Consider the following 23832-nt stretch of genomic DNA (forward strand, 5'->3'; position numbering starts at 1 on the left):
TTTTATCTTAATATTTTTTATTGTAGAATAAAGGACATGACAATATAAAATACATTTTTGGAGAAAAACAGAAGCCCGTAATCTCACCACTCTAAAATAACTGTTTTCATTTTTTTGTGTGATCGTCTAGTTCTTAAAATACAAAAGTACTTTTCCATAGTTGTACCTATGGAATGGATAGCACTTGGTATGCTTTCATTTATACTATTAGGTTTCACCATGTTGGCCAGGCTGGTTGAGAACTCCTGACCTCAGGTGATCCACCCTCCTCGGCCTCCCAAAGTGCTGTGATTACGAGCATGAGCCACTGCGCCCGGCCGTTTTCAGGTTTTTGATATTTTATATATAAAATAAATGTTGCAATGAAGATCTTCTAGAATATAGCCTTTTGCCTCAACTAAGTATTAAAAGCATAAATCCCTAGGAGAAGGATCATGGGTTTCTTACTACAACGGCCAACACTGTCAGCAGAGTAGGCTTGTCAAGGATTGAGTATCATTTTACTTAAAAAAAGGTACATACAGTACAACTCACTCTTTTTGGTGAGCGTGATTCAGATGCACACGGACACTGGAGACCCACTGCCTTTAAATCCCTCTGCTCTTTCCCGGAGGTTCTTGCCCCCAAAGCAGGGGCTCTAGCCCTGCAGTTGCCAACAACCCCCCTCTTTAGCCACATTAGACCCCCTCAACAGGCCCTCAAAATCCCTGCACTCATTCACGGAGACCAGAAACCAACCGTTCCTCATGTATGCATGAGTTCTTGCATCAGACAGCAATGCTTTTTATAAAGTCCTTTGACAAAGGTTGTCATATTTAATCATCAAAAGCAACCCATCCCACACTGGTATAAGAATCTCATGTGACCAGCCAGGCGCAGTGGCTTATGTCTGTAATCCCAGCACTTTGGGAGGCCAAAGCAGGTGGATCACTTGAGGTCAGGAGTTTGAGACTAGCCTGGCCAGTGTGGTAAAACCCCATCTCTACTAAAAATACAAAAATTAGTCGGGTGTGGTGGCAGGCACCTGTAATCACAGCTACTTGGGAGGCTGAGGCTGGAGAATCACTTGAACCTGGGAGGCAAAAGTTGCAGTGAGCCGAGATCGCGCCACTGCACTCCAGGCTGGGTGACAGAGTGAAACTCCGTCTCAAAAATAAAATAAAAGAATCTCATGTTACAGTTGAGGCAGAAGGTAACACAGTTGGTGAGTGGCTTCGCCGGGATTTGAACCCAGGTGTTCCCTGGTCAACTGAGAGAAGGATGTGAGAGTGGGCTGGGTGGAGGCTGGTTGGTGTTGAATAAGGCAGAGGGAGGAGTCCCAGAGATGCTGAGCAGGCTCTGGCTTGCTGCTGTTAATTGGCCAGGGAGCCATTCTGAACCCCCAGTGGCTTAGGCCTGATTCCCTTAGTGCTTTAAGCTGATGAATTCAATGTTTGAGCTTGTTATTAAAATCACCATGTGTTTATCCTCTAAGAGCCATGCCCGAAAACTCAAAGTTTCCCTACCAGACCATGAGGACTTAAATTTTTTTTTTTTTTAAACAGAGTCAGGATCCCACTCTGTTGCCCAGGCTGCAGTGCAGTGGCACGATCATGGCTCACTATAGCCTCAACCTCTTGGGCTGAAGTGATCTTTCTGCCTTAGCCTCCTGAGTAGCTGGGACTACAGGCATGAGCCACTACGCCTGGCTAATGTTTTTATTTTTTTTATTTTTTTGTGGAGTTGGGAGCCTTTACTCTGTTGCCTAGGCTGGTCTCAAACTTCTGGCCTCAAGCAATTCTCCTGCCTTGGCCTCCCAAAATGCTGGGATTACAGTTGAGAGCCACCGTGCCAGGCCCGGGACTATTTATTTTTAAATTGTATTTTTATTTCTTTTTATTTTAAAGTTGATTTATATCTTATTTTAGATATAAAATTAATTTATACCTTATTTTGTGTAATTAAAAAAGCCAAGTAGCATTAAACGGTTCATAATGAAAACCAGCAATCCTCTGTTGCCCCTTCTCAGCCACCAGGCCTGGCTCTCTAGAGATAGCCATTTTCAGTTCTTACAGAGCCCCCCAAATCCAGTGCAGCAGCCATTAGCCACGTGTAGCTACTGAGCACTTGAAACAGGGCTCATCTGAATTAAGATGTGACGTGTAAAATACACACTGGATTTTTGAAAGTTTAGTATGAATAAAATAAAGTAAAATATCTCAGTCAATTTTTAAATTGATTACATGCTGAACTGACAATTATTTGGATATATTGTATTAAATAAAACATATTATTATAGTTAATTTTACCTATTTCTTTTTGCTTTTAAAAAAAATGAGGCTGGGAATGGTGGCTCAAACCTGTAATCCCAGCTCTTTGGGAGGCCAAGACGACAGGATCACTTGAGCGCAGGAGTTCAACATGGGCAGACCCTGTCTCTATAAAAAAATAAAAAATTAGCTGGGTGTGGTCATACCTTAAGCCGGGGAAGTTGAGGTTGCAGTGAGCTATGACTGTGTCACTGCATTTGAGCCTGGGTGACAGAGTGAGACCCTGCCTCAAACAAACAAACAAAAAAACAGGCCAGGTGCAGTGGCTCATTCCTGTAATCCCAGCACTTTGGGAGGCCGAGGCAGGCAGATCACTTGAGGCCAGGAGTTCGAGACCAGGCTGGACAACATGGCAAAACCCTGTTTCTACAAAAAATATAAAAGAATTAGTTGGGTGTAATGGTGAACACCTGCAGTCCCAGCTATTCAGGAGGGTGAGGTAGGAGGATCGCTGGAACCTCATGAGGTCGAGGCTACAGTGAGCCAAGATCACACCATAGCACTCCAGCCTGGGTGACAGGGTGAGATCCTGTTTCAAAAAACTAAAATAAATAAATAAATAAAAATAAGTTAAAAAATGTGACCCTGTAGGATACTTAAAGTTACATATGTAGCTTGCATTATATTTCTAGTGGATAGTCCTGTTTTACATATTTCTTCCAGTATTTATATCTGTTTTTCCATGGTTAATGCTTTTACTGTTGTCTGTTTTCCAGCCAACTTTTTATTTAAAAAATATAAAAACTATGCATACAACATATACGTATAATCCTTTTTCTGAGGGCTGAACCATTTGAAGGTAAATAGTGTAGTGTTTCCCCCACTGAATACTTCAGCCATGCATCTCCTAAGAATACAGACATTCTCTTACATAACCGTAACATCATTACATCTAGGACATTTAATATCAATAAAATAAAATTAGCTGATGTACAGACCAGATTCAAATTTCTTCAAGTTTTAATGAATAAAATAATCTTTATAGCTGTTTTTTAAAATCCCAGATCTAATCAACATTCACACATTGCATTTAGATGTCATATGATTTAGTCTTATTTTATTATTTTTTTTTGAAAAAATTTTTTTTCATTATAGAGACAGGGTCTCACTATGTTGCTGATCTTGAACTCCTGAACTCAAGTAGCCTCCTCCCTCTGCCTCTCACAGTGCTAGGATTAAAAGCTCACCACTGAGCCCAGCCTGTGTGTTTTAGTCTTTTTTATTTTTCATGACACTGATGTGTGTGTGTGTGTGTGTGTGTGTGTGTGTGTGTGTTTTATTTTTAGACACAAAGCCTCACTCTGTTGCCCAGGCTAGTGTGCAGTGGTGAAATTATAGCTTACTACAGCCTTGAACTCCTGGGCTCAAGTGATCCGCCTGCCTCAGACTCCTGAGTAGATGTGACTACAGGCGTGCACCACCATGCCCAGCTAATTATTATTATGATTTTTGCTAGAGATAGGATCTCTGATCTCCCTATGTTGCCCAGGCTCACTTCAAACTCCTAGGCTCAAGTGATCCTCCTGCCTCAGTCTCCTGAAGTGCTGGGATTTACAGGCATGAGCCACTACTCCCAGCCAATATATATATATTTTTAATTGAAAATATTTTATTGCTAAAAGACATTGATATTTTTGAAGAGTATACGCAGTAGTGTGTTGGAGCTGGCTCATGCCAGCCTGCATGTGCCAATTTTTAGCCTCTGTTCTCAACTCTGCTTTCAGTGATGTCCAGGTGGTGGTTTGAAAGTGGCCCTGCTGGCATCACCTAACAGGCTCCTCTGAGCTCTCTTCATGCCTAGGCTTCAAATTTGGCTTGCCTTTAGCAAGAATCCCCCTACCTTGATATCTGCTCAAATTCTTCATTCTCCACCCCTGATATCTGAAGTCTTTGGCCGGACTTTAATAAAAACCTGTTAGGCCGGTTTAGCAAGAATTCCCCTACTCTTGCTATCTCCTCTTAGTAATTTTCCATCCACTGACCCCCTTTCTTGGCCCATTGACTACAAATCCCCACCTGTCCCTGTTGTATTTGCAGTTGAGTTCAATCTCTCTCCCCCAAGAAACAGTCTTGGCCTCTATTGCCTCAGGTTTGAATAAACCTACTATTTTAAACAAATGTTCCAATGTTACCATTTTTAACAAGTGTTCCAATCATTTTTCTCTTCAACAGCAAATGCTACACATCAAGACTCAATCCTCTACCCCCAAGACCAGTTTAACATTTACTAGCACACCACTGAGTTACAGAGCAGCTGTCTCACAGAATGTCCCATATTCTGAAATTGTCTGTTGGTTCCTCCTGATTAGATTCAAACACTTTGATGCATAATATAGGTGATGTTGTGGCTCATGATGCCCTTTATTTCTGTTTTGTCCAACATTGAAAATCCTAGGTCATGCCTGTAATCCCAGCACTTTGGGAGGCTGAGGCGGGTGGATCACGAGGTCAGGAGTTTGAGACCAGCCTGACCAACGTGGTGAAACCCCGTCTCTACTAAACGTACAAAAATTAGCCGGGCATGGTGGCTCACACCTGTAGTCCCAGCTACTCAGGAGGCTGAGGCAGGAGAATTGCTTGAACCCGGGAGGCAGAGGTTGCAGTGAGCTGAGATCGCGCCATTGCACTCCAGCCTGGGTGACAGAGTAAGACTCTGTCTTAAAAAACAGAAAAGAAAAGAAAAGAAAATTCTAGGATTCTATGGCCCCCTATTCCTTTCCCAACCTCCCATTCCTCTCCCCTGCTTCATTTCTTCCATGGTTGTAATAATCATCTGTCATATTATATTTTTTTGCCTCTTAGTCTATCTCCCTCTAGAACACAAGCTCGTGAGGGCCAAGAGTTTATCTGTTTTGTTCACTGCTGAGCCAAGAGCCTACTATAGTGCTTGGCATGTAAGACTTGCTCAATGAATATTTGTGGAGTGAGAGAATGAATGGAAAGCAAAGCAAAAGTGGCCAGTTTAACTAATTGTAGTTAGTCCACTGATTTTTCTCCTTCGATACGGCTATCAGCTATAAAGCAGATCATGAGTTCTCAGAATATGGCAAAAAATTGACACATTCTCAAAAAACACATTGATCACAAAGGACATTAGAAGGGAAAAACAATAAAAGCTTGATTTTCCGGTGTGCTTGAGGGTGTGTCTGGAGCTGGATGTTTTTGTGAACTGCACACTAGGAGGTTAAGATGCTGTATCTCTGGGCAGGGAAGAAAGGTCATAGGATTGGAGGCTGGGCGTGGTGGTTCATGCCTGTAATCTCAATACTTTGGGAGGCTGAGGTGAGTGGATCACCTGAGGTCAGGAGTCTGAGACCAGCCTGACCAATATGGTGAAACTCCGTCTCTACTAAAAATACAAAAATTATTGGGGCATAGTGGCGTGCCAGACCAGCCATTCTCTTACATGGCCTTGCAATCTTTCAAAAATGCAAACTAGTCCAATTACATAACCTCCTTTCAGGGCTTCCCATGGTCCTAAGGACAAAGTCCCTGATCCCAGCTATGCGGGAGGCTGAGACAGAAGAATTGATTGAACCCGGGAGGTGGAGGTTGCAGCGAGCCAAGATTGTACCACTGCAGTCCAGCCTGGTGACAGAGTGAGACTCTGTCTCAAAAAAAAAAAAAAAAAAAAAAAGAAAAAGTAAAGAAAAGTCATAGGATTGGGAGCCCAAGAGTCTGGGTTAGCAAATCTGTTATTTTATCTGTAAAATGGGGCCTACAGTACAGGCTTTGAATAATGTAATGAGACTAACATGCCAACCATTCTTTTTTATTAAACAATTTTTTTTCTTTTTGGCTAGCTGAGACTTTTTTTTTTTTTTTTCAGACCAACCATTCTCTTACATGGCCTTGCAAATCTTTTAAAAATGCAAACTAGTCCAATTATATAACCTCCTTTCAGGGCTTCCTATGGTCCTACGGACAAAGTCCCTGATCCTTTTAGGATCCCACCAGTTCCATCTGTTTCTGGCAGGCCTGATGCTACTCTCTGCAGCCAGCCATTTGGTGGTGGTGGTGGAGGGGGTCACTGTACTTAGCCTTACACAAGCCTGTCTCTCTGCAAGAAAGACATGTCTACCCCAACCAGGAAAACTCTTCCAGGATTCTCCTCCTCCAGTAAGGCTCTCTAGGCCCTCAGAGCAGCACAGACCCTGGGATCCATACCCTATGGCCCTCCCTGCCTGTTTCTGGATGTACAAAGTATTTCTTTGTGCCTTGTCTGTAGCAGCAAAAGACCAAAACAACCTAAATGTTCATCATTACAGAGGATTGGCTAAATAGATTTCTCTGCAGCTGTAAGAAAGAATAAGGATGCTTCTATTTTAATAGGAATGATCTCCAAGATATATTATGAAGGAAAAAAAGGAATGATACTGAGCAGTGTATAGTATGCTAGAGAATGGTATGCAAAGTTGGCTTGTGTTTATGGATTGCCTGTGGACCTAGACACAAGAAACGGGTGGAAATGTTGCCTTTGGAAGGGGAACTAGGTGGCTGGGGGACATTTCACCGTGCACTCCTTATATCTGTGGATTTTGTAACTTGTAAGCATAGTACCTTTCAGAAACAGATGTTATCAACTCTGCCTGTCTTGCCCTGGGGGAGATTAGACATGAATATAAATCATCCTATGGCAGGTGAGATCAGACAAGAGTCACAAGATGAACACAGGCCCAATTTGAAGAAATAGGGACTAGGGAAGCCTTCCTTACAGGGATGGCGTTTGAGCTGGGCTCAAGAGAATTCTGGAAGGGAAAGTGGATGGGTATGGAGGGGACAGGGTGGAAGGTGGCCTAGACAGAGCCACTGTGAAAGCATGCAAGTGACCAGGAAAAGGCACAGCTTACCTTTGCTTGGTGCTCTATTTTGTAGGCAGTTTGTTGAAACTGGCGAATCTCTCGGATAATATGGGATATCTGTGGGAAGGAAGGAGTGTTTCAGAACGCAGTTTGCTCTCCTAGTTCCACCCCCAACTTTGCAGAGCTGAAGGGGCATCAACAACTAAATCTGAAGTCAGCCTCTTAATTCCACACATGTTGCCTCCTGGAAGGTCCCACGGAGGCATCATGTGTGTTTGTTTTTATTTTTATTTTTTGAGATGGAGTCTCACTCTGTCGCCCAGGCTGGAGTGCAGTGGCGTGATCTCGGCTCAGTGCAACCTCTGTCTCCTGGGTTCAAGTGATCCTCCTGCCTCAGCCTCCTGAGTAGGTGGGATTACAAGTGCATGCCACCACGCCCGGCTAATTTTTGTATTTTTAGTAGAGATGGGGTTTCACCATGTTGACCAGGCTGGTCTTGAACTTCTGACCTCAAGTGATCCACCCCCCTCAGCTCCCAAAGTGCTGGGATTATAGGTGTGAGCGACCACACCCGGCCTCATGTTTTTTTTCTTTTTTCTTTTTTAAAACAGAAATCTGCTTCCAAGATTTGTCAAGACTGTACAGGTAAATTACACTATGTGACTGAGAGAAGAAAAAAAATCTCCTTTAATTAGTGGCATAAGCTACCTAACATCACTAAAACAAAACCCCACGACTCCAGCAAAAGTTAAAGGCATCTGCCACTTCCTTAGCGCCTGCTGTGCACAAGACACGATGAAAAGCAGCTTTCGCTCTTCAGGATGGTGCCTGAAAAAACCCTTTCCATCCAACAAAAATCTAATGTCAAGGCCCATTATATAAAACTGGTGCAAGTAGAGGCTTTCTGGCGAAGTGAGAGGGGAGAAGGAGACGGTTAGAATCCTGTTTCTAATGGGAGAAGTCTCCTCAGCCCTTATCCCAAGTTCTAGATTTTTCTGGGAAAACTGGAAACTTACTCTTTTAGGAGGTGCTGTGTAAGTGGTTTTACTTTGTCCACATCAAGCAAGTGTCGATATGAACAATACGGATGGGTGTGAATAACAGTGTGGGGCTTTGGAGTCACCTGGACCCGGGCTCCAGACCTGGCTCTGCCCTTTACTTGTGGGGTGACCTTGGGCTGCTCACTTGACCTCACTCAGCCTCAGTCTGCTCATCTGAAAGGTGCAGAATAAGAAGAGCAGCTACCTCTCAGACTGTCAGGACTAGAGGAGGAAATGCCGGTGAAAGCATGGCTCAGGGCCTGCCAGATTCTAACTGCTCATCAATGATAGTGATGGCTCTCATTGGGGAAGCTGGACCCAGGCTCCCAAATGGGGGCACCCTATGCAGCAGGTTGGGCCTTGGGGGGCAGAGTGTGGGTGGGCCCCAGGTTGAGTCATCTGGGCTTCAACGCCCCCCTTCCCCTGCCTGGCTGGGGGGAACGCACCATCCTCATCTTGGAGAAGTTGACCAGGCCGTCTTCCGTGTAATTGGGCGTCCCCTCCTCGATGAAGGCCAGGTCGGTGAGGTACATCCCCAGGTAAGGGACACAGGGTGGGTCACAACTTGGAAGCAAACGGCATTAACAAAAGTTTTTCATTTTAAAAAAGTAACGTCTACCAAGAACAGAACATCCCGCATGCACCTTTTGCTTTGCTAGAGGCAAAGGGACTTGCAGTCACCAAGAATCACACTACACTCTAGGACTGACTATTCTACATGCCCAGGACTGTCGGCTGGGTCTCAGGGCCAGTCCTCTGGGGTGGTGGGGGCAACATGGTGCTGACTGGGGCCTCTTACACCCACTGGGGCATCTCAGATTGTCTCTTTCCTCCTGGAGCCAGAAGGTCCTCCCCTACCTCTCTGCCTTCTGTCCCAGTCAGTCCTTGGGCTCTGTCACCAGCCCCTCTGGACTCACCTTTCCTATCTCTCCCTGAGACTCTCCCATCCGGATCCTCCCCCTGAATCACCTCCCGGAGGGCTCTGCAGCCCCAGCCCCCCAACTCCTGCCAGTCACCCTATCTGACACCCTTGTCTCTGCTCCCTGAGACCTCTCCTGTCTCCACTGGCATCTCCTACCCACCTAAGCACTGGGCTTGGGTGCCAGGGCAGGAAACCCTTGCTCTCTGAGATCACTTTCCTGAAAGTGGCTTCGGGGCAGGGGGTTGGGTGATAGTTTCCATGGTTGGTGACTCGTGGGGGACTGCATCTTTGGGAGCTGGGCCCCCGGAGTGATGGGCCATGCCTCTCTGATTTTTGGTCCAAAGCAGGGCCTCCTGTTACTGCTCCTTCCCAGCGTGTTCTGGTGCCCTTGGCTCGGTGCTGGGTAAGGGTTGATGGAGCCTGTGATGGAGCCTGGTGGTCGTTATGTGCCGGCAGGGCTCCCTTTAGCTCCTTCTGGGGCCTCCTCCCCAGTGCTCTGCCGCCTCCTCTCAGCTCAGCACACAGATGCGGTGGCATCATCGAGCACAGTGCAGTGACCCTCATTCCCAGCCCATCTCACCTTTGTCTCTTTGTGGCCACCTGGCAACCCTGCTAACCTGGAGGAAGGTGAGGCCTGGAGGATGATAGCGCAAGAGAAGAAACCTGGCCCCTGTCCCTCACCTGCCTGCTGTGTGACCCTAGGCCAGGTCTTTCCCTCTCTGGTCCTCAGGCTCCTCATGTATAAAGCAATGATAGCAGCTAAGACAGTTTTAGGTGGTCTCACAGCTGATTTTAGGTGATTTACAGGCACGATATTAAATAACATGAATTCACGTGGTAAGAAACATTGGATTTTTACTTTTTTCCCTTCTGCTCAGGGAGAGCGCCTCATTTGGTGATAGTGTGACTTTGACACTTTTGATACTTGCCATTCTCCTCCTTTCACATTTTATCTTTTTAGACAAATAGCAACAGGTGTCAGAATCAGAGTGTTGGCAAACATCAGTATTTGGCCAGAATTCAATAACATTATTTTGTTTTTACCATATATTTTTAAATGGCATTCTTGTATTTAGAGCGAGTATGCTGGTTTTCCATTTGCCATGATACAAAATTTCCTTCTTATTTCTTTTTGGGAAAAAGTGAATTAATTTAAAGAGGCTGTTAGGTAAACACAAGTACAGTTGGCACAGTATGGCAAAGTCGTGAAGGAGGCAGATGCCTGGCGTTAGGGACACAGCAGACAGAAGTGTTTTTCCAAATGTAGGGCTGACCCTTTCATGGGTGTTGAAATCAATTTAGAAGGTGTAGACCAGAATTTTTAAAAAGTGAAAAAGGGCCGAGTGGTGGCTCACTCCCGTAATCCCAGGCAGTGGGATTTGAGAGGTTGAGGTGGGAGGATCACTTGAGTCCAACAGTTCAAGACCAGCCTGAGCAACATAGTGAGACCCCATCTCTATTTAATTGAAAACAAATAAAAATAACAAGTGAAAAAGAAAATATCTGACTTCATCAAATGAAATAAAGGTGTATATTGTTTTGTGGAATTTTTGTTCCTGTGATGCATATATGCATTTGTATACAGGCTTGTAATTTCAAATATATATATTTACTGTGCTTTGTGATAAAAAAAAAAAAAAGAGTAAGGAGCATCCAGCCACTGGAGGGGCTGCTTTGCATCCTTCCATCCCTTCCAGTCCATGATTATTACATGCACAGGTCTTCATTTCCTTCCTTTCTTTTTCTTTTTCTTTTTTTTTGAGGCAGGGTCTCACTCTGTTACCTAGACTGGAGTGCAGTGGCACAATCACAGCTCACTGCAGCCTTGACTTCTCAGGCTCCAATGGTCCTCCTGCCTCAGCCTCCTAAGTAGCTGGACTACATGCACGCACCACCATACCCAGCGAATTTTTGTATTTTTGGTAGGGACAAAAATTTTGTATTTTTGCCATGTTGCCCAGGCTGGTCTAGAACTCCTAAGCTCAAGTGATCTGCTCGCCTCAGCCTCCCAAAGTGCTCAGATTACAGGTGTGAGCCACTGTGCCCGGCCAGCTCTTCATTTCCTTTCTATCATACTCCAAGTCTGAAGCCCAGCCTTATGAGTCTGATGGAGAAATAATCCAAAGATCTGAGAAGCAACTCTGGAGTCGTAAGGCTGTGGCAGTGCTGACTGGTGGGTTCTGAGAGGTGCTCTCCCCCTTCACCCTGCATGTGTGACAGTAGCCAGGTAGCCGTGGAGTGCTCTAAGTATGGAAGGGAGAACGGGGGAGGCCTGGTGACTGCAAGCTGACTGCAAATGACCAAAGGACTCAGAGTGTTTCTCAAGGCTTTTGGGGGTTTCTGACCACCCAGACCAGTGAAAAGGATCAGAGGTCCTCTGATCACTGAGGGTCGACTTCCCCTGGTATTTATGGGGAGTCATGGTTCAGCTGTGGGAAGGTGGTGGATTTGCAATCGAATCACTTGCAAGTAGCACGCCCAGCCCCAGTACTAACCTCTGTCCCTATTTACTACCTCTATGGCAGGGGTGGCCAATCTTTTTGCTTCCCTGGCCGCATTGGAAGAAGAATTGTCTTGGACCACACATAAAATACACTAACACACTAACGATAGCTAATAAGCTGAAAAAAAAATCACAAAAAAATCTCTTAATGTTTTAAGAAAGTTTACCAATTTGTGTTGGGCTGCATTTAAAACCATCCTGGGCCATATGCGGCCCTTAGGCCACGGGTTGGACAAGCTTGCTCTATAGTGAGGGGCCATGAAGGAGGGGACAAGAGAACACTCAATCAAACACACACACACACACCCATCCGAAATCCAGAGCCATGTGGGCAAATGTATGGAGTTGCCAGATTGGGACAGAGGACTGCTGGAGGGCCCCACAGGGACACACGGCATAGGGACTGAGCCACACCGAGCCTCTGAATGAAAAGGGAAGCATGTTGGGGCTTCCTGCAGTCAGGACACCCAACAACAGGCAAGTCCTGAACCTTTCATATTGGCCTTTTGGCCTCTCTCGGGTGAGGTCCAGCCTTGCCCTTGGCAGGGCCTATTGAGCAGAGCTGATACGGGGGTGGCTTCCTCTTCTGGCAGAGCCCTCACGGGCCTGCAGCTAGCATTTTAGGGAGCAGAGAGGAAAGTGTCCCACCCCTAGCCTGAAAGCTGCTTCTGGTTTCTGGGCAAGGCCTCGCTGTGGCACTCCCATGCTGGTGACACCTGGCCTTGCCTGTGGTTGTTTGGAGCCCCCAAACTGGATGTTTCTTTCCACCAAGACGCTCCTGATGATGTTAAATGGAATAAGGGAGATTATGGGGGACCAGCTGCTGCTGGCAAGAGGCAGCTGCCCATGCTCTACACCAAACTCCAGGAAACCGACCCGAGACAAGCAATGAGTCCACCTCCCCTTCCTCTTTCTCTCCAACTTCTCTCTTCCCTGTACTGCCCTGGCTGTGGGATGGGCTATTCTCTCTTACAAGTTTCTGCCGGCTGTGGTTGGGGATCTCCTCTCTCCCATCTTGAGGCCTGGGGAAGGGCATTCAGGGAGGGCGTGAGGGCCCTTGAGGCTGGGCTGTGTGGGCTGAATCCCCTGGGGCCAGGGTCCAAGGTTCTGGCACGAGGTACAGGGTGATCAGGTAAGTAGTCTTTGAAAAACAAAACTGCGATGGGGTGGGGGTGGAAAGTCCCATTTTACCACTGGGTTGCTAGGCTGCTCTGTGGTCACAGGCAGAGAATAAAGATAGAGATAGATATTTGGCTTTGCTGGAACCCCTGAGACTCTAGAGCTCAGCCTTTGGGCTCATGACATCCATGTAGATAAATTGATTCTCACCCTGATTAAAGGGTATAGGGGACGGCCTGGCAGTCAGCTAGCTGAGACGCTCCTCCATGGCTGTTCCCATCCTTAATTCAGGGGAACAAAGGGGAAAGGCTTTCACTGTAGCAGCCTACAATAACAGCCTGTCCCCCGTGTTCCTCTAAATCAAGGGCTTCCTATTCAAATTAAACACAAAAGGTGCAGATATGCAAGTGTGTGCTCGGTTGAGATTAGACAGGGTAGTCAAAACTGGAATCAGCCCCAAAAGAGCTGGTGACCACATTTTGCTACTAAATTCAGTTTTCAACCAAATTCTTGTTGCCTGGAGCTGGGGGAAGGTTCTGATTGCTGGGAGGTTGGGAGGAGGGAACAGGCATAGGACTTTGCCAGTATGTAGGCTTGGGGAATAAGAAGGGGAGATGAGGCCACTCTCAGGGCATCTGGCAGGGACTGAAGGGGCACACATAGTTAGGGCTGTTGCAGGTGGGGCAAGGGACATTTAAGAGAGTGGCTAGCGGGGTGTTTGGTGGTGAAGTCTCGGCTGGGAAAGGCAATAAGGCCATTCTCCAGCCTGGATGCTGGCAGAAATTGGATATTTTTTCTTCTTTTTCTTTTCTTTTCTTTTTTTTTTTTTTTTGAGACAGTCTTGTTCTGTCACCTAGACTGGAGTGCAGTGGCACGATCTCGGCTCGCTGCAACTTCTGCCTCCCAGGCTCAAGCGATTCTCGTGCTTCAGCCTCCCAAGTAGTTGGGATTATAGGCATGCACCACCATGCCTGGCTAATTTTTGTATTTTCAGTAGAGACAGGGTTTTGCCATGTTGGCAAGGTTGGTTTCTAGCTCCTGACCTCAAGTGATCTGCCCACCTCGGCCTCCTAAAGTGCTGGGATTATAGGCATGAGCCACTGTGCCTAGCCCGAATTGGATATCTTAATGAAAAGCTAAAAAAAGATGCCTGGGATGTATGAATGGGCTGCAGACCAACATGGTGAGGCCCATAGCAGGACTCCTTGTCTGGGGAGGTCATTGGCTATGCCCATGGACTGCCACCTCGCTACTCTTGCCCCTGTCCCCTGCCTAGTGAAACAGACGCTCAGTATTCATGCAACACCGCTCTTTGTGAAAACCTTAGAGCCTCAGGAGAGGGGGTGTGGGAAGCATTTGCCCCAGGTTTCCCCAGTCCCTCCCTCCTCTGCATGCCCTGCCTATGTCTCTGCAAGTCCAGAACCCGGTTTGCATAAAGCTCTTAGCTCCCAGAGGCCCGCAGGCCACCTCTGCCCTGTGCTGCAGGGAGCAGGGGAATGTGGGAGAGACACTTACACGGGCCCACAGGCCACCTGAAAGAGGGAAGACGGTCAGGATGGGGACTCAGACAGAATGGGGGGCCCCAGAGGCAGTGGAGGCAGCGGTGATGGTGGCGGCAGACGAGGAAGCCAGCCATGTGAGGAGGTGGATGGAGTGGTGCCCCGGGGGCGGACGGACGGACAAGTTGGTGAATGCACGGAGGGGCAGCTCCCCACAAGCACAGTCCACAGGGGCTCTCGGGAGCCCAGGCAGAAGAGAGACGGCTGGACAGCACAGATGGGTGCAACATCTGTCTGAGGACACAAACAAAGTGGAGATGGTCAAGGCGATGGCACACAGAGCTGGCAAAGGACAGACCAAATGCGGCAGGAAGAAAACGCGAAGAGGAGGCAGACGAGGCTGGCAGAGGGGTGAGCAGTCTGTCAAAGCCACTGTCAAGGGCTGGAGGTTTTGGCTGGCCCCATCCTCAGGGTCTGGGGGTAGTAAACTCTGGTGTTCCCTGCGTCAGCCATGATCATGGGAACACCAGGAAGCGGGGAGAGGCTTCCTGAGCTATATAGGGAACCGGGACCCCAGGGATCTCCCAGGGTCTCTCCAAGGTCTGGCGAGTAGCCAGTCAGGCAAGGAGAGGAAGGAACACTCACTCAAGGAAAGGAGGGTTGAGACTAGTGCAGAAGCCTGAGTAAGCACCTAATGAGAGTGACAGAAGCAAACCCCCCACTTCATGTGAGTGCGTGGCCACAGTGTGTGCGGATGGGCTGAATCACTGCTTCCCTGGGAGAGCTCGTCTGGAGCCCAGGGCAAACCTTGACAAGCTCTGGAGGCCAGGCTGGGCCAGTCCTGGTGCTAGGCCACGGCCATGTGGCCTTGGACTGTCCACGTGGCCTTGGACCAGACACTAGCTCTTCAGTTTCTTTGTCTGGAAGAACAGGATGCGGGAAGCAGCCTTATCCTGATGGTTGTCAAGTGGGGAGGATATTGCCCCCTAGTGGACATTTGGCAATGTCTGGAGACAGTTTTGGTCGTCACAACTTGGAGGGGTGCCATTAGCATCTCACAGGTAGAGGCCAGAGATGCTGCTAAAGATTCTACAATGCACAGGACAGTCCCCCTCAACAAAGGATCATCCTGGTCAAAACAGCAAGGGTGCTGAGGCTGAGGACCCCGCCGTATGGGCAATGTTGATGGCGTTAAACGCACAATGTCTAGGCAAGTGCTTTACAAACTTTATGATTATTGTAAAACTATATTTTTTTGATTCCAGGATGCCATTGTTTATAAAATGGAAACATTTTGATGATGAATTCTTGAGTGAAAAAGGAAACACAATCGTGTTAAATAAACAAAACTGACGTTAAGACGTCTCCTGATGTCAGAATTATTAAAATGTGAAAAGAAAACATGCATTTTAGAATCGAGAAATCTGGCATCACAACTACTATGCTTTCAGGGATCCCAGCAGTATTCCTGTGCTTCTCCCAGGAAATGCTAGCACACTCTGGAGTTTCTCTGGCAGACCATGGAGGACTCCACCATTGGGGTCCAGGAAATCTAGGGGTCTTGTGGGTAGACAGACGAACAGACAGACAGACAGACCTCCTGCTCTGGCTGGGGGTGGCACGTGAATGCCTCTGCAATGCAGGTCTATGATTTTAAAAATAACAGCAACAAAACAACACACACTTACTTTTTCAGAGCTTCTCTGAGATTCTTAAATCTGCCCTCAGATGACACAAGCTTTTGGAGCTTATCAATCAAAGCTTTAGTCTAGAAGGAATCAGAAGCATTTACTAACACACAGCACACGCTGTGATCCCCGAGGCCCGGGGATCAGGCCCACACTCCAACATGCTGCCCAACAGGGCTCCAGAATTGCCTTCCCTTGGGATCTGGGGGCCTCCTGTGTTTGGGCACCTTGCCCCTGAACTCCTCAGGAGTTGGGCACGGGTCCTTGTTGAGTGTGCCTGTGCTCCCACATCTCTCAGAAGCAAGGAAGTGGGTGTGAGGGACCTGAGTGTGGATTTGGCCCTTGGAAATGCTGCAGGATCCCGAGACCTGGGCAGTTTAGAAGGACTGGGTGGGTGACTCCCAGGAGCCCGCGCTCAGAGCAGGAAATGGCAGATTTTTCATTTTCCTGATCTTTCTCATGAACTAGACCCAAAGGATGTGACCGTCATTTCACACGTTCCCCTTTTCACACCAGAAACGCCACCCAAATTTAAGGATCAAGAAAAAAGATGGGAGACGAACTGATCATCAGAAAAGAAAAGGCCTGGCTGGAGAAGAGGAAGCTCCACAGCAAAGGGCTTTGCCAAGCGACCCCGCCAGGCCCAGCGCACACATCAGGCTGGAGCAGAGTTTCAGTGGCTGGAGTTTGTCTGACCCATGGAGCACCCCGGGTCAAGCCTGGCTTTGTGCACCTTTCCCTGTGTAGCCCGAGGGAAGGCCCTTTCCCTCAGGGGTCCTCAGCTCCCTCATTGATAAAATGGTGAGATAGGTTAGAGACTTCCTTTGCAGCTCTGTTCCTCAAGATTCAGAATGTGGCTGAGAAACCGCGGGAGCACAGCGGTACGTCATGCCACCAGAGCCCTAGTCAGCTTGGAGGGGACAGAGGCCCCGGAGGCCAAGCACACGCCCAATCTTGGGGTCAGATTTCTGCTGAGAAATGTGTCTACTGAGAAGGACAATCTAAGTCTCCATTCTGACAGGAGGAGATCTGTGTGTGCTCTTCAAGGGGAAAGAAGGGCTGAGCGTACCATTCAGTTCCATGCCTTATCAACAAGTAGAAAAAGCCTCGCCACCTGGTGTGGACTAATCCTGTTCAGAGCACAGCTGTATTCTGGATCTGGTGAAAGAGACATGCAGCAGAATAGCACACACCACATGGAGTCAAGGCAGATGATTCTGCTTTCACTTGAGATGTCTGCTGTCGGATGACTGGCAAAGGCTGGATGCCCTGGCCCACCTCCGTTCCAGAGTCTCAGCTTCCCTCCTGCACTTGCCCCTTTCCAGAGCAGCACCCTCCTTCCTTTTCTTCTCCATCCACCTGCAGAGGAATGACCTGATACGGCTTGAGGTCAGAGGCGGGGGCTGAGTCAGGAAACCTAGGGCCTCCCCAGCCTCTGTCACCTATCCTTGGCATGCCGACTGGCAAATCACCACTCCTCTTGCCTTTATGGGCCTCAGTGTCCCCATCTGGAAAATGGGAGGGTAAGTCCACATGTTCCCTAAGGCAATACTAGCTCAGATACTCTAGAATTGTGGAAGACACAGAAGCTTGATCAGGAGGTCCCAGTGGCCATGCAGTTCTAGATGAAGTGTCACCGTACTCTGAGGCTGTGAAAATGTGCAGAAGATATTCTGGAACCAATTTGTGGCTCTGAGCTGGGCACGTTTTTAACTTCCTCCACATCCCCATGCTTGCTGTGTATGGATGCTCCTCTTTGGGTTGTCATGCTGTCTCCAGGAAGGAGCTCTATGGCCTGGGAAGCCACAGAATTTTCTCAGCTGCTGCTTAAAAAGTATGTTCCAAGTTGAAGCAGTTCAAGCATCTTCTAGCTGGGCTAGGAGCTTCTATCCTGTGATGCTCCATGGGATACCAAGCCTCTGGGATCTTGGGTGTCTCTGTTAGAGTGTGGACACCAGCAGGCAGAAATGGGGGGCCCTTGGAATATGGGATTGAAAGCAGGAACCAAGCAAGGACCCTTGGAGTCAGTGTCAGGAAGAAAGATGATTTTGTGGTCTCCTAAATTCCATCACTTCCTGTTCACCAAGCAGAGGACTTCTGGCTGGACAAGAATGTTCCCTCCCAGAGAGGCCAAAATCGATTGTTAGCCAAGGCGAGGCTTTTGTCTCCACTAAAGTACAGCGATCCCCAGGAGAGGCGACACACAAATCCACGTTAGTCATTGTACTGTCCTATGGAAGAGTATCATCATCAGATCGTCTCTTGGGTTTTTTTTTCCCCCAAAGAGGATGGGGAGAGGGGTTAAAAGAAGAAAGGGGAAATGAAAAGTCCCAAATGAAATCCAACTGCCTGACGCTTGCCACGGGCTGAACCAGACTTGGACATAATGCTTTTCTGCTATGGTGAGCACATTTAAGTGAGCAGTAAAAACTGGCTGCTGAGGTTACAGTTCAGGCCATCTAAGAAACGTGGCCATTTTAGAGGGTCTCCAGTGTCCATGGGACGCCTGTAGAGAGAGAATGAACTGCCTCTGGCAGATGCCGAGCAGGCCATGGCCAGGAACTTCCAGAAGCTCCTGGGGCCAGGTGCTGTGCAGACATACAACTCTTACACGGCTGGGGGCTGCAGAAGACAGCTGGGTCCAGAATGCATAGAGGGTGGAGATCTCATGTGGAGCCAAAGGCCTTTTTGATTTTTGGACCAGGCCAGCTGACCCTAGGTCCAGAATGACATCCTAGAACACAGGCTGAATCACATGCCCTGACCACTGACTGTCCTTGATTTGCACTCTCTGTAGAGAACAGAAGATTTCAGGATGGCCAAACTCATTCCCTCCCAACTCCATGAGGAGGGCAATGCAGGAGAGCAAGACCAAGAAATGCAAGGAGTGTGGGTTCCAGGAAGCCTAAGTGGGGTGGGAAACTGAAGCCTGGTCTGCAGGGCCTCTGGAAAAGATGATGTCATTCCCAAGAACAGGGGAGAAGGAGAGAGAGATTTACTTGGAATGGGCCCCCAGACTGTGGCAAGGGCCCTGCCTGAACCTTGACAAGCCAAACGAGGTTGGGTGACTTGGAGGTTTTGCAGAGCCTTGCTCAACACTTGCCTCCACGAGTTCATGACAGCATGTACCATGTTTGGCTAGATGTGCCTGCAGCTCTGAGCTCCTGTGCTCCTGAGCTCTGCTCTTTCCTGGAGCCCACAAAAAAGAGTAGCATCTTTCACGGTCCTTGGCCCTAAGCCTGGCATCTCTGTGTGCCAAGAAGCAAGAGGCCCAATCCCACTGGGTTGTAATGGGGTGTCCCTGCATGTTCTGTAGTCCTGCTGTCATCAGGGGCTGGAGTGACCAGAAGGTGAGGGAAGGGTAGCAGAGATGTCCCAGATGAGTTTGGCTGCTAAGTAGGGAGGATTATGGACATGCCGTCTGCTTGGTGGGTGGAATCATGACCTGCCATTGACATGAGGAGGGTAGTGAGGAGCAGGTGATAAAGAGAACAATGAGGGGGACACAGTACGCAACTCCAGAGTGGTCCAGATGAGACAGGGCCCTTGGAGCCACTGGGTCCCACACAGCCCACCCAGCGTTAGGATGACAGACACTGCTGCCAAGGGATTGTGCTTGGGGGCTTGCCCTGTCTACTGGGGGTGCTTGTCTGGCCTCCTGCACACATGCAGGCTGGGGTGGGGGCATCCACCAAGTGCACCAAGGAAGTGGTCCAAGTGCCTCATTGTCCTCTCCTATAAGGAGTGCTGGTCCCTCCTGACCCCAATGCAGGCAACTTCATTCCTGAGGAAGAATCTATCTTATGGTTTTATGTTCATGTTTTATGTTTATGGCTTTTCAGGTTCATGTTCTGAGTGAAGAGGGATTGAGCACACATTTAAGGTGATCAACTAGCCAACACGTTCCAGGAAGCAGCTAACTCTCTGTGGCCAGAAGCGCAGGTGAAATTAGAATCCTGGAAAGGGGCTTGCAGGATCATCTGACGGAAATGTCCTCTGACGGAAGGGTCCTCCGATGGAAGGGTCCTCTGATGGAAGGGTCATCTGACCACTGTCTCAGCTGCCCTGCAGATCCCCATAAAGCCACCACTCTTGCCCCAACTCCAGAAGAAAAATGTTGGGACCAATAATCACCATCATATTCTTTCCACTTTGAGGTATTAATTACTCAAGTGGGGATTACAGTCCATGGTCTCACTGCCATATCTGTGGGCCTGCTATCTGGTCCCGGGTGATATAGGGGAAGCTATTCTGTTTTACCTGGGAGTGTTAGACCTCAGCCCAGTCCTTTGCCCACTTGTGGATACCCAGTGGCCAGCCCACGGGTCTTCTTGCCCCAGCCCCAATCCAGCCCCAGGGAGGCAGTGGTGCCAGCCTCCTGCCCGCACCTGCTTAGAGACTTTGAGCCACGTCTTTTTGAGCCGGAAGATTGCACTGCGGTTCATGGACGAGGTGATCTCCAGTACGGCATTGTAGTTGTGGAGGCAGCGGCATATGTCAGCTACGGCCACCCACTTCTCGATGGCGCTCACCCTGGCGTTGATGTCCTCGTTGCGGATGATTTCTGAAGCAATCAAGTTACTGATCTTTAAGCCGATGCAATAAGACAGGGAAAAAGAGGAGTAAGTATTGCAAAGATGATAAATGATCACTATTTGCAGATATGATTGCCTGCTTGAAAATACAAGAAGGAATTGGAAAACTACGAGAACAACTAACAGAGCTTGCTAGGGTTGCTGGCTAAAGGTTCAATATACAAAAATGAAAAGTTTATATATACATTAGCAATAATCAATTAGAAAATACAACAAAAATACAACCTTCCAAATAACAATGGGAATCTGTAAATACCTAGGAACTTAATGAGAACTATGTAGGATGGAAAAAACAGGTCACCAAAGGATATAAAAGGCTTGAATAACAGAGAAAGAGATCAAATTCCCAAATGGGAATGTAAATATGTCGTTTTTCTGACAACTAATACATGTGTTTAATGTAATCCAATAAAACACTCAGGCCAGGCGCGGTGGTTCACACCTGTAATCCCAGCACTTTGGTAGGCCGAGGCAGGCGAATCATTTGAAGTCAGGAGTTCAAGACCAGCCTGACCAACATGGTGAAACCCTGTCTCTACAAAAAATACACACACACAAAAAATTAGCTGGGCGTGATGGCGCATGCCTGTAATCTCAGCTACTTGAAAAACTGAGGCAGGAAAATCACTTGAACCCAGGAGGTGGATGTTTCAGTGAGCCAAGATCGCGCCGCTGCACTCCAGCTTGGGTGACAGAGCGAGACTCCATCTCAGAAAAAAAAAAAAAAAAATCCAAAAACAAACAAACATACAAAAAACCAAATACCAACGAGAGCTTTCTCTAGAAAAGTAATTATAGACAAAGTAATTCCAAAGTTCATCTGGAAAAATAAACAGTTAAAAGGGGCCAAATTCTGAGGGAATCTCCCATCATACAACTAGAGCTTGGACAGGACACACTTTGAAGCACTGCTGGTCTCACATACACAGTAGAAGATATCTTCAAGGACTCCATCACCTGGCCAAACATGACACACACATGAACAAATCAAATGTAGGTTGGATCTGGAGCAGCTGGGGATGGGGGTGGGAAGCTGGGGCTAGAACATCAGGGAATTAGAATTGCAAGGAGCTGAAACAGCAGGAAGCAGTGGGCTTTCCGGTACATTCTTTTGCAACTTTCTAAGACTCTTTTTTTTTTTTTTTGAGACAGAGTCTTGTTCTGTCGCCCAGGTTGGAGTGCAGTGGTGTCATCTCGGCTCACTTCAACTTGCACTTCCTGGGTTCAAGCGATTCTCCTACCACAACCTCCCAAGTAGCTGGGATTACAGGCACACACCACCATGCCTGACTAAGTTTTGTATTTTTAGTAGAGATGGGGTTTTACCATGTTGGCCAGGCTGGTCTTGAACTCCTGACCTCAAGTGATCTGCCGGCCTTGACCTCCCAAAGTGTTGGGATTACAGGTGTGAGCCACCGCGCCCGGCCTTTGTGACTGTTTAATTATTTTAAAATAAAAAGTTAAAAAAAAGACTACTACTTTAAAAAAGGCGATAAAAGGACATTTACAGATGAATTAAAAATTACAGGGCTTTATCGCTAAGAAACCTTCTCAAAAACAATTTCTAAAGGATGCTCATCAAGAAAAATGAATTGTAAAACTACTTAAGAATGGAACTACTACTTAAGAGAATCAGGAAGGATAATAACACAAAGTAGTACATGTATTATACCTCTTAATTAAATTGAAGTAGTAGTTAAAATTTTTTTCCATCAAGAGAACATGGAACTTAAAAAGAATTTTATATAAAAGTTATACTAATTTTTGAAATAAATAGATCAGTCAAATCTTCCAGAGAAGAAAGATAAAAGGAATATCTTCCAGTTTATTCTATGAAGCCAGTATTACCTTGATACTGAGACCAGAGATGGATAATATAAGAAAGGAAAATTACACACACGTTTGTTTAATATACCATGACCACATTGGGTTTGTCCCTGGAATGCAAGGATGATTGAATATTAGAAAAAAAGTATAATTGTCATTTACTATATCAACAGAGTAAGGGAGAAAAACCATATGACCATCTCTATGGATGCAGAAAGAAATATTTGATAAAATTCTGTATTTATTCATGGTTAAATCCATTAGCACCCAAGGAATAAAAGATAATTAAAAAAAAAACCTGGTAAAGGAACAAACATCATTCCACATGGGGAAATATTATAAATATCTCCTTTATAACCAAGAAGGTGGCCGAGTGCAGTGGCTCACACCTGTAATTCCAGTACTTTGGGAGCTGAGGCGGGTGGATCACCTGAGGTCCGGAGTTTGAGACCAGACTGGGCAACATGGTGAAACCCTGTCTCTACTAAAAATACAAAAATTACCTGGGTGCAGTGGCGTGCACCTGTAATCCCAGCTACTCAGGAGGCTGAGGCATGATAATCACTTGAACCCAGGAGGTGGAGGTTGCAGTGAGCTGAGATTGTACTACTGCACTCCAGCCTGGGCGACAGAGGGAGACTGTGTCTTAAACAAAACAAAACAAAACAAAACAAAACAAAACAAAACAAAACAAAAAAACCCAAAAAACCCAAGAAAGAGACACATGATCACCATGTCCATTCCATGCTGTTGTGGAGAGAGACGGGACTAGGGTGAGGCAGTTGAGGTGTGGGGTACAAGTGCAGAAGGGCGAGTAGCTCCTTCGATTTTGCTCTCTGGGAACCTTGCTTGCCTTACCCCAGTACCCCAGCTTGGCCATGGTCCTGAATATCCTGGCCAGTACCAGTTAAGAGGACAAAGAAATTAAAGGCAAAAGGACCAGAAAACAGCAAATAGAACTGTGCCAGGGAGAGACGAGGAAAATCATTGTTGTGCCAGCACACATCCTGTGTATCAGAACCAAATGGTGGATTTGAACAGAGATGGCCAAATGCCAGGTCGTTACAAGGGCAGCTTCTGAAGTAGACCGTGTGCGTTCAAAATTGTACTCTGCTGTGTGATGTTGGGGATGAAATTTCCCCTCCTCAAGCCTCAGTTTCTTCATCCACAAAGTGGGAATGGCAGGATTAAATGAGATGATGCTTTTGAAGCACAGCATCTAGCATGGGGTGAACACTCAGTGAATGCTCACTTCATATTCTTGTCTTTCACTTGCTCGACTCCTGGGCACACAGTGGGACAGGGAAGGGAGGGGACAGTGATTTGTTGCCTGGTGCTGTAAGGTGTGGTTGGATCAGGCCTCTGTCAGGTTATGTTTCCTGAGGCTTGGTCTCTGTCCCTCTTTCTCTCCTGAGAGGCACACGAGTCTCCTTTCTGCTGCTGTGCTCACTGCAGGAACCACTGGGTGCCCAGGCCTAGGAGGCCCCAAAGGGCTCCTCCCCTGAGCTGCAATCTCTGGGTCTTTCTT

At 47.3% G+C, this 23832-nt stretch overlaps 1 protein-coding gene across 9 annotated transcripts in view; it reads right to left on the bottom strand.

Annotated features, from left to right (window-relative positions):
- RASGRF1 (Ras protein specific guanine nucleotide releasing factor 1) overlaps positions 1-23832 on the bottom strand; it is a 130559-nt gene that overhangs the window by 3799 nt on the left and 102928 nt on the right. For 4 of the 9 annotated variants that reach the window (XR_010109970.1, XR_010109969.1, XR_010109972.1 and 1 more), the window contains 5 exons: positions 20271-20468; positions 15883-15962; positions 14211-14488; positions 8598-8715; positions 7160-7228 (listed from right to left, as the gene is read on the bottom strand). Coding sequence is in view for 5 of the 9 variants with exons in the window: in XM_063596869.1 (XP_063452939.1) it covers positions 14259-14484; positions 15883-15962; positions 20271-20468 (504 nt within the window). In the remaining 4 variants the exon portion in view is untranslated. Of the gene's footprint in view, positions 1-7159; positions 7229-8597; positions 8716-14210; positions 14489-15882; positions 15963-20270; positions 20469-23832 lie in introns of those variants that run through there. The other 5 variants (XM_055098999.2, XM_003810717.5, XM_003810718.6 and 2 more) reach the window with 2 other exon arrangements.

This window comes from Pan paniscus, chromosome 16, assembly GCF_029289425.2.
Source record: "Pan paniscus chromosome 16, NHGRI_mPanPan1-v2.0_pri, whole genome shotgun sequence".
In the NCBI taxonomy this organism is placed as follows: Eukaryota; Metazoa; Chordata; class Mammalia; order Primates; family Hominidae; genus Pan; species Pan paniscus.